General features: G+C 48.3%; 3 protein-coding genes and 1 non-coding gene across 26 annotated transcripts in view; 3 read left to right on the top strand and 1 right to left on the bottom strand.

Annotated features, from left to right (window-relative positions):
* Window positions 1–10351, top strand: part of Gm960 (predicted gene 960) — a 72980-nt gene extending 62629 nt beyond the window's left edge. For 4 of the 7 annotated variants that reach the window (XM_011248638.3, XM_011248637.3, XM_011248636.3 and 1 more), the window contains 2 exons: window positions 8838–8916; window positions 9895–10351. In XM_011248638.3, coding sequence (XP_011246940.1) covers window positions 8838–8916; window positions 9895–10244 — 429 coding nt within the window. In that variant the 3' untranslated portion in view covers window positions 10245–10351. The remainder of the gene's footprint in view (window positions 1–8837; window positions 8917–9894) is intronic. The other 3 variants (XM_011248635.3, XM_011248639.3, NM_001033447.3) reach the window with 3 other exon arrangements.
* Window positions 10352–10439: 88 nt separating this feature from the next.
* On the top strand, window positions 10440–13492 carry Rce1 (Ras converting CAAX endopeptidase 1). 15 transcript variants are annotated; one of them, NR_160879.1, is made up of 8 exons: window positions 10440–10652; window positions 10790–10892; window positions 10993–11072; window positions 11322–11400; window positions 11904–12071; window positions 12188–12259; window positions 12522–12584; window positions 12843–13490. NR_160879.1 is itself a non-coding variant. In NM_023131.2 (8 exons), exons 1-8 carry the CDS (start codon window positions 10468–10470, stop codon window positions 13076–13078), a joined length of 990 nt encoding a protein of 329 aa, NP_075620.1. In that variant the 5' UTR covers window positions 10440–10467; the 3' UTR covers window positions 13079–13490. The 15 variants fall into 15 exon arrangements, 6 of the variants coding, with proteins under 6 accessions (NP_075620.1, NP_001355641.1, NP_001355644.1 ...); NR_160882.1 differs by having other exon boundaries at window positions 12509–12584; NR_160878.1 differs by having other exon boundaries at window positions 11322–11425.
* Mir6986 (microRNA 6986) lies at window positions 12130–12187 on the top strand. The gene has a single exon (NR_105952.1). It is a non-coding gene; the product is annotated as a microRNA 6986 (primary transcript).
* An 840-nt stretch (window positions 13493–14332) lies between the features above and the next one.
* Window positions 14333–15116, bottom strand: part of Pcx (pyruvate carboxylase) — a 111281-nt gene continuing 110497 nt past the window's right edge. For 2 of the 3 annotated variants that reach the window (NM_001162946.1, NM_008797.3), the window contains one exon: window positions 14333–15045. In NM_001162946.1, the coding sequence (NP_001156418.1) occupies window positions 14797–15045 (249 nt within the window). In that variant the 3' untranslated portion in view covers window positions 14333–14796. The remainder of the gene's footprint in view (window positions 15046–15116) is intronic. The other variant, XM_006531678.4, reaches the window with a different exon arrangement.

Genomic DNA, 15116 nt, shown 5'->3' with positions numbered 1-15116 from the left:
TCTGGTTCTCTTGACTTTTTAAAAACTAAAGCATGGGTCTAATAAGCAAATGAGACTAAAGATTAAATGATTACACCAAGGCTTCTGAGAGGGAGGGTGGGAGGGAGGAAAGAAGGGAGGGATATCAAGGTGGGATTTAACATTAGGCAATAAATGCAATAATCATTTCTGAGAAATGGAAAACAATAAAAACATATTTTCTTAAGAATTTTCTTAAGAACAGGAGCTTACTCTGTAGTCTTGACTGGCCCGGAATTCTCTATGCAGACCAGGCTGATTTTCAATTCATAGAGATATCTTTCTGACTCTGCTTCTTGAGCACTGGGATTAAAGGTGTGTGCCATCACAGTCTATTGGTTCAGAAACTCTTTCATCAAACACAATGATGATTACCCCAACGTACTGCCTAGGGAAAGCACACAGGTCATCCAACCAGGAGAGGAAGATTAAATGATTAAGGCAAGGCTCAGAGGGCTGCAGAACGAATGTACAATGGGGCTGGAACCCAGGGGAGCTACTTTAGTCTGCTTGGCATCGCTATGACAAAATATGTGAGAGTGGGTACCTTATTTGGCTCAGAAGTCTGGGGTTAAGAGAATCTGGGCAGCATGGCGCTGGCACCTAATGAGAAAGGAAGCAAGAGACTGGTGAGAGGTGGGGAGAGGTGGGGTGCTTAGCTCCTGTGAGAGTCAAGTGCGCTCTGCACGGCAACAGTGGAATACAGATGACATGAACTATAACGATAATATACTTATTACTTTTAAGATTTCTTTTTATTCTCTGTATTATTATTTAGCTTGAATGTATGTATGTACACTACATGCATTCTGTACCCCCAGAGGCTAGAAGGCAGCTTCAGATCCCCGAAACTGGAGTTACAGATGGTTGTGAACCTCCATGTGGATCCTAGGAGTCAAATCTGGATCCTCTACAGAAACAATAGCTTTTAACCACTGAGCTAGCTCTCCAACTCCTAAAGAGGATATATTTAAACTATGCCTTACAAATTATTCTATTAAAGGTATCTGATCCAAACAACCCAACTACCAAATAAAAGAAAGGTGGGGGGGAGGGTATGGGGGACTTTTTGGGTAGCATTTGAAATGTAAATGAAGAAAATACCATATATATATGGAATATATATATACCATATATATATAAATACCATATATATAGAAAGAAAGAAAGAGAGAGAGAGAGAGAGAGAGAGAGAGAGAGAAAGAAAGAAAGAAAGAAAGAAAGAAAGAAAGAAAGAAAGAAAGAAAGAAAGAAAGAAAGAAAGGTGAGCAGAGTGGTTGGCGCCTGCCTACACTCCAAGCTGCATGGGAAGCTGAGGGAGGAAAAACTCAAGTTCAAGAGCTGACCAAACTATACAGTGACACTTGTCTCAGAACACAGGAAAGGGGAGAGGCTAAGGCCACAGCTCAGGAGTGCGTGTGGAGCCTGTGTGAGGCCAGTCCGAGAGAGAGAGACAGAACCTAGACCAAGAGGGAACTGGAGACTCCTCAGTGGTTAAGGGCGATGGCTGGGTTCTCTTGCAAAGACCCTGGGTTGGATTCCCAGCACCCACACTGTGGCTCACAACTCTCTGTCACTGCAGTCCCAAAGGATCTGACACCTTCTTCTGGCCTTCATAAGCACTGCACATACATGATGATGCACATACATGATGATGCACAACATGCATTATTATAAAATAAATAATAATAGAAATGAAATTGGATAGAGAATTAGGAAGTTACTATACAGTCTGGAAGAATCCTATTTTAACTGAGACCACTTCTAGCCTCAGGTTCTGAAATAGAATCTCATTTCAGAGCAAAAACAAACAAAAAGATAAGCTGGAGAGATGGCTCAGTGGGTAAAGTGCTTATTGTGCGGGCACCAGGATCTGAATTCTGGTTTTTGTGGAGGTGTTTGTCTGTTCATTTTCAGGACAGTTTTTCTGAGTAGCCCTGGCTGTCCTGGAACTTGCTGTGCAGATCACGCTGGTCTTGAACTCAAAAGATCCACTTGCCTCTGGCTCTGGCTCCTAAGTGTTGCGATTAAAGGCATGCACCACCACCAGCATTATCCAGCAGGCTCAGAATTCTGATTCCCATCGCTCACATAAAAATGGATGCCACTGTGTGTCTGTAACCTCACTGCCAAGGCGGACACAGTAGATACCCTGGAGACTTCCTGGCCAGGTATTCTAACTGAAATGGTAAACTTCGGGTTCAGTGAGAGATCCAGTCTCAAAAAATAAGGTGGAGTGTGATAGAGGAAAAGATGTGCTGGTCTACACACACACACACACACACACACACACACACACACACACACACACAAATATGCACCATATTAATACAAACTAGAGCTAGACTGGTGATATCAGCATCAGACAAGTAGGTTTTAGAGTGGACACTACTATGTAGGATAGACGGGATCATTTCAGGGCCAGCGAGATGGCTCAGGATAAGGTTCTTGCTGAGAAAGTCTGCAGACCAGAGTTTGATTCCCAGAGCCCACGTAAAAAGCCATATGTGGTAGTGTATATCTTTAATCTCAGCACTTCTAAGGCAGAAGAATTGGGTAGAAACTTGTGTATCACCTAGCACAGCATAGCAGAAAGAGCAAGAGACCAAGAGAGAACTGACCCCACAGGCTAGTCCTCCATCCCCCAGCATGCCTGTGCTCACACACATCATACACACATTAATAAATAATAATAAAAATAGAGAGGGTCCCTTCATACTAATGAAGTCAGTTGATCCCGACACACTACAGATATTCCTCAACTGATAATTGGATTGTATTGCAGTAACCCATCATAAGTTAAAATCACAACTAAATCCCACTTAATACACCTAGGTAACTGAATATCATAGCCCAGCCTAGCTTAAATGTGTTCAGACACACAGCTTCTAACTTGGAAAAACTATAAACACAAATCCAATTTTATACAACAGTTTGTGGGCTATATTGAATGTTATGCTGAATGTGTGGGCTAGGGGGAAGCCAGGCAGTGTAGGAGCCTTTAATCCCAGAGGAAGCACGCAGATCTCTGAGTTTGAAGTCAGCCTGGTCTACAAAGTTAGCTTCAGGACAGCCATGGCTACACAGAGAAACCCTGTCTCGAAAAATAAAACAAAAAAAGGATGGGGGACCCACAAAGATCATTTGAATGTGCATCCCCAACCACTGTGGAGCCAAGAATCCATGCTAACCATCACAGCCCAGGGGCCATCCATAGTCCTAAACATGCACAGACCGTTTAAGGCTTTAAAATGCAGGAAACAAAATGAAACTCTTAAGTGCAAGGAGTTAAATACAAGCTATATCTGGAGATTTCAACATACTTCTCTCAATAACTGGCAGGACGACTAGATAGGAAATCAGTAAGTCTGTAAGTTTTTAACAGTGCTATCAATCAATTTGACCTAATTGCTGTTCATAAAAACACTTTGTCCAACCATGTAAGATACAGTTCCTCATTCACACGTGATACATTCAGCAGGATAGAACATATCCCAGCCATCAGATATTTCTATATCAGAGCAGTGCGTAGTCCAGCCTTTAGAGATCTTTGTATCAGAATAGACTACGTTCCCAGACATTAGATATCTCCCAATGTAAACGTATTTAAAATTATACAAATTTATGTGTAAAATATTTCTAACAGCTACTTGTGCGGAGGCCAGGGGACAACTCGCAGAAGCTGCTCCTCGTTCCGTGTGTGTTCCAGGGCTTGAACTTGGGTACTGAGGATTGGCAATCGGCAAATGCCTTCATTCAGCGAGGCAGCTTGCTCTGAAGTACATGGTGTTTGATGTTACTCTGTGACACTTGCTACAGTCGTATGTAGGAATCCGAGTGATGACTGGCAGGGATCTGTCCTCTCCTACCATGTGGGCTCAAGATTGGAACTAAGGCTTGGTAACAAACCCTTTGCCCACTGAACCATAGCACCAGCTTCCAAAGTATATTTTGACCACACTAGAATTACTAAAACAAAACTAATAACAGAAACATATCTGAAAGATTTTATAGTAGTTGTAAAATAAATGATAAATGAGATAAAACATGAAGTTAAAGAAAAGTTAGGGGCTGGAGAGATGGCTCAGGGGTTAAGAGCACTGACTACACTTCTAGAGGTCCTGAGTTCAATTCCCAGCAACCACATGGTGGCTCACAACCATCTGTAATGGGATCTGATGCCCTCTTCTGGTGTGTCTGAAGAGAAGACAGTGTACTCACATACATAATGTAAGTAAATCTTAAAAAAAAAAAAAGGACAAAGAAAAGTTAGAAGTAATTTAATGAAATGAAAATGCAGATGATCAGAATGTGTGGACTGTAGCTAACGTTGTCCTGCCTGGAGAGGATGACCTACCTCAGCATGGCGGCCGTGCCAGCCAAAGCTCTTACGGACCGAGAAGAGCAAGCTGCACAAACAGAGCAAATGAAATAAGAAAGAGCCATGTGGACGTTAATAGGAAATAAAAATAAAGAAAAACCATGGAAAGGAAAAGGTAGAGCACATTGATCATATTAATAAAGGAATAAGCAGGTAAGCCAGAGTGAGGAAGAGGGCTTCCTGCAGTGCACAGCTGTAACCCCAGTACCCAGGAGGGTGAGGCTGGGGCATGGAGAGTCTGAAGCAGCCTGGGCTACATAGTGAATTCAAGACCAGATGGGGCTGCAGAGCAAGAATGCCTTGTCTCAGGTTGGTTGGTTTGGTTTAACTATAAGATGCCTCTATTGCAGGTGATATCTGTGAGTCCAAGGTCAGGCTGATCTACAGAGTGAGTTCCAAAATACAGAGGATCTTGAAAAACCAAAACCAATATTTGAGATATATATTGGTATCAGAAATTAAAAATGTGACATCGGTATTTTTAAATTACTCTCAGAAGGTCATATTTGGCAGTACATGTGACAAATGATGAAATGGGTAACTTACTAAGGGGACACCCCTGTGACATGGGATAATCTTGTGTCTATGGAAGAAACTGGATTTCTAGTTTAAAAATAAGTACAGGCCACTTGTCAAACAAAGTTCGTTATAGAACTCTATTCAGTAAGTGAGCACACTTAGCAAGAGTGCTCATACAGAACCCAGAATCCACAAATAAATACATACAACCATTAATCAGGGTATGAAAATTCACATAAAAATCACATGTTCGGGGAATAAAAAGGCCAATGGGCATGGTGGCATGTGCCTGTAGCCCCAGCTCTGACAGCTGAGGTAGGAAGACTGTTTAGCCCGTGCCAAACCCAGGCAACATGATGAAACCCTATCTCGAAAAGGGGGTGAAGCCTGGCGGTGGTGGCGCACGCCTTTAATCCCAGCACTCAGGAGGCAGAGGCAGGCAGATTTCTGAGTTCGTGGCCAGCCTGGTCTACAGAGTGAGTTCCAGTACAGCCAGGGCTACACAGAGAAACCCTGTCTTGAAAAAAAAAAAGGGGGGGGGGTAGATAAGAAGTCCTTTGGGAGACAACTTGACAGGTTTGGGGGGTTACACATATGCTTATCTGGCCTAGCTACCCACTGTGTCACACTGAAACAAGTGCATCCATGGTCATAGTCTCTTTGTTGTGTATTTGTTTTGTTTTGTTTTGAGACAGGGTTTCTCTGTATAGCCCTGGCTGTTCTGGAACTCACTCTGTAGACCAGGCTGGCCTCGAACTCAGAAATCCGCCTGCATCTGCCTCCCGAGTGCTAGGATTAAAGGCATGCACCACCACCGCCTGTTTGTGTATTTGTTAGAACTCCCAACAGGTTGATGATCTATATAGTTGAGCACTGTTCAACCGTAAAGGGAATGAACTATTGATCCGCACATGTGATCTCTTGGAGTCGGAGTTATAGGTGTTGTGAGACCCTGGAAACCAAACTCCTGCCCTTTCCAAGAGCTGCAGGCGCTCTCTCCAGCCCCTCGCATTGTCTCTCACCACTCTCAGAAAGAGCAGGACCTTCAGGACAGCGTGGGCATTTGTTCTCCCTTTTGTACCTCCTTTTACCTGTTGGAGGGGTGCTGGTGCTCAGGCAGGGCAGCCCACAAAGCAGAGCCTGTCAACGCTCCCTTCACAACTTCTGTCATAACCTGTGTGCAGGCCTCACTAAATCTCGTTGGCTTTCACCTAGTTGGAGAGCTGATGGCCACACCTCAAGCAAGCGAAGCTTCTAAACACGGTATTCGTTCTCTAGAGATGTTGTAAGCCATTACCAGAGACTTAGTGACTTAAAAACATCATTTATTCTGTCATAGCGCTGGAGGCCAGAAGTTCAAAATCGAGGCATGAGCAGGCCTGTGTTTCCTTTAGATGCACTGGGAGAGAATCCATCCTGTCTCTCTGGTTTCCTAGTTTGTGGCTTACATAACTCCAGTTTCTACCCCCATCTTCACCTAGTCTTTTCCTACCCAACTGTTTCTGATTTAGGGGGGCCCAGCCTGAGTCCTGCATGCAGTATGGTCCTATCTCTGAATCCTTAATTATATCTACAAAGACCCTTTTTCCAAATAATCTCACATTCACAGGCTCTTGGTGTTAGGATGTGGGCAAACTGGAAAGGGTGCAGCCTCATTCACTTCAACCAGGAACACCTTGAGAACACAGCCTGAGCCATCGTTAGAACCCAGGAGATCCCCTCAGGTTCTGGGCTGTTTCTGCTTCTTGAGATCTTCTGCTTGGACCTCTCTGACATCCCAGTGAAGTCGGAAAGAACTGATCTGAGCTCTTTACCTTTTGGCTCTAGTGGTGGCTCATAGCCTCAGGGCCATCTGTGGCCCACTTAACTCAATGATGCTGAAAGAAAGGAGTATTTACAGAATACCTAATCTGTATTTCCATTTCCGTCTCAACAAAGATGTTCTGAATTAGGTCATTATCTTCCACCTTATAAATAAGGTAACTGTGAAACCTAAACCTTGCTGGTTACATGGCTAATAACTGGCAGGGTTTCAAAGCCTGATCACATTGTGCCTCTGTAGGGCTGAGTGGCAAGCCCAGGGAATGAGTGTGCACAGATCCATTGTCATTAGTCCTTCCCTCATTAGAGGCCACTTTGTGTTAACTCATTGGTGGCACAATAGCGGCCCCCAGTGGCTTCAGCTACAAACTACATGATCAAGGCAATAGGTCAAGTTTTTTTTCCCCCCCTTTTACTTTGTTTCCATGGTAACTAGCCAACTCACCAGATATAGAATTAACCCATCTATAGTTTAAGGAGAAATGGCAGTTCTCTAAAGGACTGGGCTGTCTCTCTTGGGGCCCAGATACTGATAGGCATACAAGGCTCACAGTGTTAGCCATCTCAAGTGGGTCACCCCTCTGTAAGACCAGTTTCTAAAAGGAAAAGGACAAAGACGTGTGCTATGCAAGATTTCCCAGGCCAGAGTGAACCGAAACTCTGCTGGATTTTGAGGGTGATCTTTGCCCCTGTGTGTTCCTCAGAATGTAATTACTTAGAAGTTGGAATTTGTATTAATATGCAGTGAATCTCATGTGAGTGCATCTGAGGAGAGACTGTGGGATCCCCCAGAAATGATGATAACTGTAACTGCAGAGCTCCTATAACATAAAAATCTGTAATGAGAATGCCAGGTAGCTCTCACATTTAATCCCAGCATTTAGGAGACAGAGTGACAACCTGGCCTACATAGTAAGTTCCAGGACAGACAGAACTATCTAGCAAAACTGTCTTAAAGGGGGAAACAAGAAGCAGTGTATCATAGAATGCATAGTACTGTGGTGTAATTCTTACCTAAGACTTCCCTTTGAAAGTGTCAACTTGATGCTTTAAGGATAGTCACTGTGCCGTGTGCTCCTCCCCCAATCCCCAGAGGTCTCCATCACACTGAAAACAAGACTGTGACTGCTGAACGCACATAACCCAGCTCCTCTCCCAAAGCCCCGCCCACCTTCTATTGGCTTACTTCTCCCCTCCCCTTGGTGTAGACATTACAGGAGTGGGGGCGGGGAGGAGGGTCTCACTGTGTATCTGAGAATGGCTTTTATCTTCCTATGTAGCTGAGGGTTATCTTGAACTCCTGCTCTTTCTGCCTCCCTCTCCTGAGTGCTGGGATTACATATGTGCTACTATGCCATTTTATGAAGTGTGCTCCTGCAGCTTTCATGCAAACACTCATTTTTTTCAACTTTTTAAAAGATGTATTTTTAACTAAGTGTACATGTATATAGAGGGACAGATGGTCAGACATTAAAGGTCAGCTCTGGGATATAAGAGACCCTGTCTCAAAGAATTTAATTTAAAAAAAGACAGGGCCAGGGATTGTGGTGTATGCCTTTAATTCTAGCACTTGTGAGGCAAAGGTAGGAGGATCTCTGCAAGTTCAAGCCCAGCTTGTTCTCCACCATATACTGAGTTCCAGACAGCCAAGACTAAATAAAAAGGGACTGGAGAAATGGCTGTGTGGAAGAGGGACCATGCTGCTATTGGTTTGGTTTGGTTCCCAGTATTCACATCAGGCAGCTTGTCAAAGTGTAACTCCAATTACAGGGGACCTGACCACCTCTCCTGTAGACACATAATTCACATAGTTACAAATACACATGGTAAACCTGGAGTAGAAAGATGGGCATAAACACATAAAAATGATGAATAGTGCCATCTTCAGAGCCTGAGGTTCAGGGATATGCTGGGAATGGCTACAGTGTGAGTTGTACAAGGGTCCACAGAAGGGGGATGCTTTGAAAGCTGGAGGCCAAGTAGAGACTGTTGAGTTAGGAGGATGAGGGTGAAAACATCCATATAAACCAAACCACACGTCTCACTAAGGTTCATTCAGACTTCTGCAGAATTCACTTGGTCTTTCTAATTGTTAAAGCACCTGACTCCAGAGAAAAACATTTCAGCCCAGAACACCAAAGACCAGCACAAGAATATTGCCCAGGAATTCCCTGAAGGTAAGTTTCTAGCTTTGGGGGTAAGCCCTGGACTGAAACCAGAGAAATAAAATTCATGGTGTGGAGTGGTCCAGCTATCCAACGATCCCATTCCACTTTAGCCATGCTGCTGCCACCTGGGATTTGGCCGCCTTCCACAGTGATTGAGGGACTTGGAGTAGCAACCGCATGCATTCCTACTTTAAAGCTACTCAATAGGACTTGTGCGTTGTACTTAGTATGTGCACATTAGCCTTTCCAGAGAAACGTGCATTCATTGACTCAGGAGGAATCAGCCAAGGCAAGACTCTGTAAATCTGCACCTGCGAGGCTGGGGATGTAGCTCAGTGTCAGAGTTGGTTTGCTTGTCAATACCGAGTTTGATCCTCCTCTGTGTTTGTTCTTCCAAAACTGGATCTACTACGGATTAGTGATGGTGGTTCCCAACCTTCCTGACGCTGCCACCTTTTAATACAGTGCCTCGTGCTGTGGTGATCCCCAACCATACAGTTATCTTCAGTGTTACTAATTAACTGTCATTTTGCCACTGTTATGCACCACAGTGTAAGTATCTGATGTGCGACCCGCAGGTTGAGAACCGCTGAGCTAAAGCATGTTCACGAGTGTCTAATTCCAGCACTTGGGTGTTAGAAGCAAGATGATCACTTTAAGGCTAGCCTGGGTTTCAAGAGAGTCTGTCTGAACATCAACAACAAAAAGCTGCCTCTGTAGTAACTGCCTAGAACAATACCAGAGAGAGATTGAGTTGCTTATTGCCCGAAGCAAAGCTTAGGTTCAGAGAGGAACTTGAAATGCATATCACCTAGTTTGGGCGGAAAGTTAGATGTCGCCTATCATGGGAGGTCAGGTACTGAAATGTTTTCATCCGGAAAGGTGGAGCGGGAGAGTTAATTTAGAACGATACCCCTGCCCCAACAATCTCTGTAGCATTGGCACAAATCTTCGGGAGTAAGATGAAATGGGCTTGTTCTCTCCTAGAATCCATCGGGCAAGCAGAAAACAAGAGGCCCAAGAGGGGCAGCCCCAACCATGGCAGGGAAGAATCGCGAGTTCTGGGCTCAGCAAGAGACCGGAGCCCGCCAAAATCCGCCACGCGCGACCGCGAGCTCACCGAGGTCTCCCTCACTGCTAGAGGATCGCAGACCCAAGCGGCCCACGGCAGGGCCCAGGCGGCAGAGGCAGCTAGCCCTGCGGGCGGCCTGGAGGTACCGCAGCGAGAGCAGGGCGGGTGCGGGCCTGAGCTACCACCGCCGGGTCCTCACCACCGCCTCCTCTGCTCCCGCAGGACTTGTGGCTACAGGAGGTATCCAATCTGTCCGAGTGGCTGAATCCGGGACACAGGTCCTAAGCATTCTCTCTGAGACGCCCAGCAAGCCAAGGAAGCCCGGGACACGTGTGTCACAACTTCTGTATTTCAATAAAGCCGTTCCAAGCACAAAGTATCAACTATCGTGCAAGGGGAGGGGCGCCCGGGGGACCCGACAACTCGCGCCGCCGCCTGACGTCACCTACGCCGTCGCGTCACTGCCGCGCGCCACGGGTCCGGGCGTGATGGCGGCGCTGGGCGGGGACGGGCTGCGTTTACTGTCGGTATCGCGGCCAGAGCGGCAGCCCGAGTCAGCCGCGCTGAGCGGCCCGGGCTCGGGGCTGTGCTGCTGGGTGTCTGTGTTCTCCTGCTTCAGCCTCGCCTGCTCCTACGTGGGCAGCCTCTACGTGTGGAAGAGCGAGCTGCCCAGGTGCGGGGGATGCGCGCGCGGCCGGGATCTGCGCCCTCGTGGGGCGGGGCTGCGGGCGGAGCTTGGGCCGGACGGGGGTGGGGCCGCGTTGGCGTGGTTGCTGCAGGCCCCCCGGAACTTACTGTCCCTTTTCCTAGGGACCACCCCGCTGTTATCAAGCGGCGTTCCACCAGTGTCCTGGTAGTGTCCAGCTTGTCCCCTCTTTGCGTGCTGCTCTGGAGGGAACTCACTGGCATCCAGGTGCGAAGGAGGTGGGTGGGGCACAGGGCAGCTAGGGGAAGAATCTAGAATTTTGTGGGAGGGAACATCACTAACGCCCCCTTTCCTGTGGCTCAGCCAGGCACATCACTGCTTACCTTGATGGGCTTCAGGCTGGAGGGCATTTTCCCAGCAGCGCTGCTGCCCCTGCTGCTAACTATGGTGAGTCCTGCTTTATTTTTCCAACTCTGTTGTCACTAGTGTAATGACGTGCCCTGCTTGGGTACAGCTTTTGGCAGATGGAAGACAGGAATTATGATGTGGCCCCCTAAGCTTCTGGTGTACATGGCTGGGAAACCCTAGAACTCAGGAAACCTGAGGTCTGGTGAGGCTGACCAAGGGCATAGGTGTGGGCAAGGTCATTGGATTGTGGTAAAAGGCTTTCATTTTATGTTTGCCCCCCCCCCCCAGATCCTTTTCCTGGGTCCACTGATGCAGCTCTCTATGGATTGCCCTTGTGACCTGACAGATGGGCTGAAGGTTGTCCTGGGTGAGTCTTCAAGACTGAGGAAAAGGTAGGCACAGGCAGTCCAGAACACTGGGGAAAGGAGTCAGTGAGATGGTGTGATCTGGACTGAAGAGGTGAGATGTCACCTCTCAGCGTGTGTTTCCACATCAGTAAAATGGATTACATTGCTGAGTACCCTGTAAGTGTGATACTCAAGGAGGCCTGTCTGGACCACAAACAGCACTTGATATGGGCCAGACAGCATCTTCCCCTGCTCTCTCATCATTTGGCTTCCCCAAAGATTGGCCTTGGTAAAATTTGGGTGCCTCTGGAATTTTCTGTGACTCCCTCATCTACTGCTGCCTTCCCTTCCTGCTGCCAGCCATCTCAAGCCGTTGTAATTTGGTCTGATAAGGCTTGTTCCCTTCCCCATTCTGATTCCCAGGATCTCCTAAACTGAGTTTGGCTCGAGTAAATCTGTGGGAGAGGGCCCAGATGTCTCTAGTAACCAGGCACTCACTGCTTATCCTGAATATTCACTCTAGCCCCTCGTTCTTGGGCCCGCTGCCTCACAGACATGCGCTGGCTACGAAACCAAGTTATTGCACCGCTGACAGAGGAGCTGGTGTTCCGGGCTTGCATGCTGCCCATGCTAGCGCCGTGCACGGGTCTGGGCCCTGCTGTGTTCACCTGCCCACTCTTTTTTGGAGTCGGTGAGTCTCGCCCGTCCAGCAATGACGTTCCCAGCATGAGGGCTAAAAATGGGGCTTTGGGTGAGGGGAGCTAGGTAGAAAGCCAGAGGCATATGTGGTTTTCACCTTCCTCCCAGCCCATTTTCACCACATTATTGAGCAGCTGCGCTTCCGCCAGAGCAGTGTGGGAAGTATCTTCGTGTCTGCAGGTGAGGCCTGGAGAGCTGCAGAGGCAGTCAAGGGGTGGGGTGCTCTGATGTCCCTCATAGACACTCTGCGGAAAGGGTTGGAGACTGAGCTATAAGTATTGGACGGGGCCCACTAATTATGGAAGGTGGGGTACAGAGAACAGCCACAGATACTGGGCAGGCAGCCACTGCCAAGGGGACTGGGTGGGCTCTGGCTGTGGGATGTGCACGGCTGGGGTAGGGTGGGCATGCAGTTGTGGTCACTCGCAGCCTCCATCTCCAGCGTTCCAGTTCTCCTACACCGCTGTCTTCGGTGCTTATACAGCTTTCCTCTTCATCCGCACAGGTTGGTCCTCGGCCTTTCATGGGTCTCCAGGGGCCCACAGATGTGGGTGGGAGAAGGGGGACACTGTGGATGCAACTGTTTCTTTTACCACATTCCTAGAGACAGTCTAAGCCAGGGCCCTCAGCTTCTTAAGATCTGAGAGGTGGAAGCAGAGGTTATAATATGGGGGCAGATGAGTATGTGGGGTGGGGGGGGTCACTAACTAGAAGGGCCAGTGGGGGGGGGCGCTGCTTCACATGTTGTGCCCTCTCTCTCCAGGACACCTGATAGGGCCGGTTCTCTGCCACTCTTTCTGCAACTACATGGGCTTCCCTGCAGTGTGTGCAGCCCTGGAGCATCCACAGAAGTGGCCACTGCTGGCAGGCTATGCCCTCGGTGTGGGACTTTTCCTGCTTCTGCTTCAACCCCTGACAGACCCCAAGCTCTATGGCAGCCTTCCTCTTTGTATGCTTTTGGAAAGAACAGGGGCCTCAGAGACCCTACTGTGCTCCTGACGATCACTCTTTTGTGCACTCCAGTGAACTCTGACGGGCTCTCCAGCTCCTCCTTACCAAGGAATACTGCAAGGGAGGGACTGGCTGGGGTCCCCGAGATCTCAGGAATTTTTGTAGGGGATTGAAGCCAGAGCTAGTTGAATCCCAGGGACCAAGAGAAAGGAGCAGATATCCAAAGGGTGCAGCCCCTCTCGAAGGGGGGATGAGCAGCAACTGGAGGTGAGGGGACAAGGGCAAATCCTAGGAGCTGTGGACTGACGCTTCCTTGGCTCCTTTGCGTCCCCCCTTTCCCCTTGAAAAGCTGCTCGGTGGGTTTATTTATAAAACCCCTCCTCTCAACTTCCCAGGGTTTTCTCATTGTCTTTTTGCATCAAGACTTTGTATTGGGATATTAAAGAGATTTAACTTGGGTAACATGGTCTTGGAACCTTGGGACTCTGTGTATTTGGGACTATGTATACTGTCCCGGCTACCTGGGCAGGTAAGCCTGGCAGGCAGGTCCCAACCGTAGAGGATAGGAAGGCGCCTCAGTTGCTAAGGCTGTGGCTTACTTTCCTGAGCTTTGGCGGTTGAGTTAGCAGGGCCCAAATGGAAACTGATCATCGTGGGGCCTGCACCTCTGTTACCAAGGTCAAGGATGACCCATAGCTTTGGCCCCAGCAATGGAGCTTCCAGCCTGTGTCCTGTGAGCTGGAGGAGGGTGGTTCCAGAGCCTCATTCTACACAAGGATGTGGGTTCCAGGCCCAAGAGGAAACTTGTGTCTCAGGCTTTTGGGTCTATGTGGACTGCTACCCCTCTGCTTCACCCAGTCCCTGGAGGAATCCAGGACAAAGGTCACAGCCCTGAAAGTGGTAAGGACTCTCCCAAGCACCTCCACTCTTACCTGCCCACCACACTTCAAGAATGGTTTGTTTTCCTTTGCCTTTTTAAAAATTTGTGAATATCCTTTTAAGTCCCCTACATTTAAGGTTGTTCTGAAACCCACTCCCTGAAACTGGTGATGGAAAATGGACATGTAGTCATTTACTAGTGGCACTCACAGTCATGCGCCTGCCTCCCTAAGGAGCTCTTGTCTCCTCTAGCCTGTGAGGCTGGTGGTTGGGAGGTGAGGGGTGGTAGGGAGGTGAGGGGTGGTAGGCAGTGGCCTGCTCTACCAAGCACCCCGTGAACACTAGACAGACAGGCTTGCGGGGCCTACTTTACCAAGGTCTAGGAAGTTTAAAGAAAAAGAAAAAAAAAGCAGCAGATCTGGCCTAGATCCCATGGGAGTTTGAGAGAAATACACCCACACTGTCACTAGGGTGCGGTAGACTGTACATGACCTAGTGTGGAGGGCAAGGGAAGGCCACTTTTATTGAGCAAATTTCCCAGGACCTGTGAATTAGGTCTTCCCTCTACCCCCAGAGGTAGAAGCCCTAAGCCACCTCCCCCAGGTACAAGGCCACCGACTGTACACCTGTGGTCTCCCACGAGGAGCAGGCCCTTATTTGGCAAGAGATGAATATGTGAGCAACTACCTGCCAGTAAGAAAAGGACAAATAGCTGAAGGGAATGGGCAGGCCATTGCAGGTAGTGTGTGTGCTGTCCCATGGGACAGGACCTCAAGGGCCTGGCCTTCCTACTCTCAGGTACTGGCTGGCCTGGGCCTGCCCTGGCTGCACAGCTTCTGTTGAGAGGCTTGGGGTAGGGTCGGCCAGGCTGCCAGGCTGGAGTAAGATCACTCAATCTCTAGGATGAGGTCGTCGCCTTCCAGAGTCATGTCCTTGGTAACATGAACCTTTCGGATAGTGCCCTCCATGGGCGAAGTCACCACAGTCTCCATCTTCATGGCGCTGAGCACACAGAGGGGCTGGCCCTTAGCCACCTTGTCCCCTGCTGCCACCTTGATGTCTATGACCTTCCCAGGCATCGGGGCCCCAATTTGGCCCTTCACATCCTTCAAAGCCTTGGGATGGAAGTGCATCTCCTGCAGACAGGACAGAGACGACATAAGACAGCAGGTCAGGCCAGTCCCTACCACCTGACTGGCTCTGGTGG

The sequence above is a fragment of the Mus musculus genome, chromosome 19 (assembly GCF_000001635.26).
Source record: "Mus musculus strain C57BL/6J chromosome 19, GRCm38.p6 C57BL/6J".
Taxonomy (NCBI): Eukaryota; Metazoa; Chordata; class Mammalia; order Rodentia; family Muridae; genus Mus; species Mus musculus.
This window is presented reverse-complemented; position numbering and strand designations above follow the sequence as displayed.

Bases quoted from the DNA above. Each gene is read 5' to 3' on its own strand.
- Rce1 (NM_001368712.1), top strand. From the start codon at position 10,468: ATGGCGGCGCTGGGCGGGGACGGGCTGCGTTTACTGTCGGTATCGCGG. The intron at 10,893-10,988 runs GTGCGAAGGAGG...CCTGTGGCTCAG, and splicing joins GGGAACTCACTGGCATCCAG to CCAGGCACATCACTGCTTAC. The intron at 11,073-11,321 runs GTGAGTCCTGCT...CCCCCCCCCCAG, and splicing joins TGCCCCTGCTGCTAACTATG to ATCCTTTTCCTGGGTCCACT.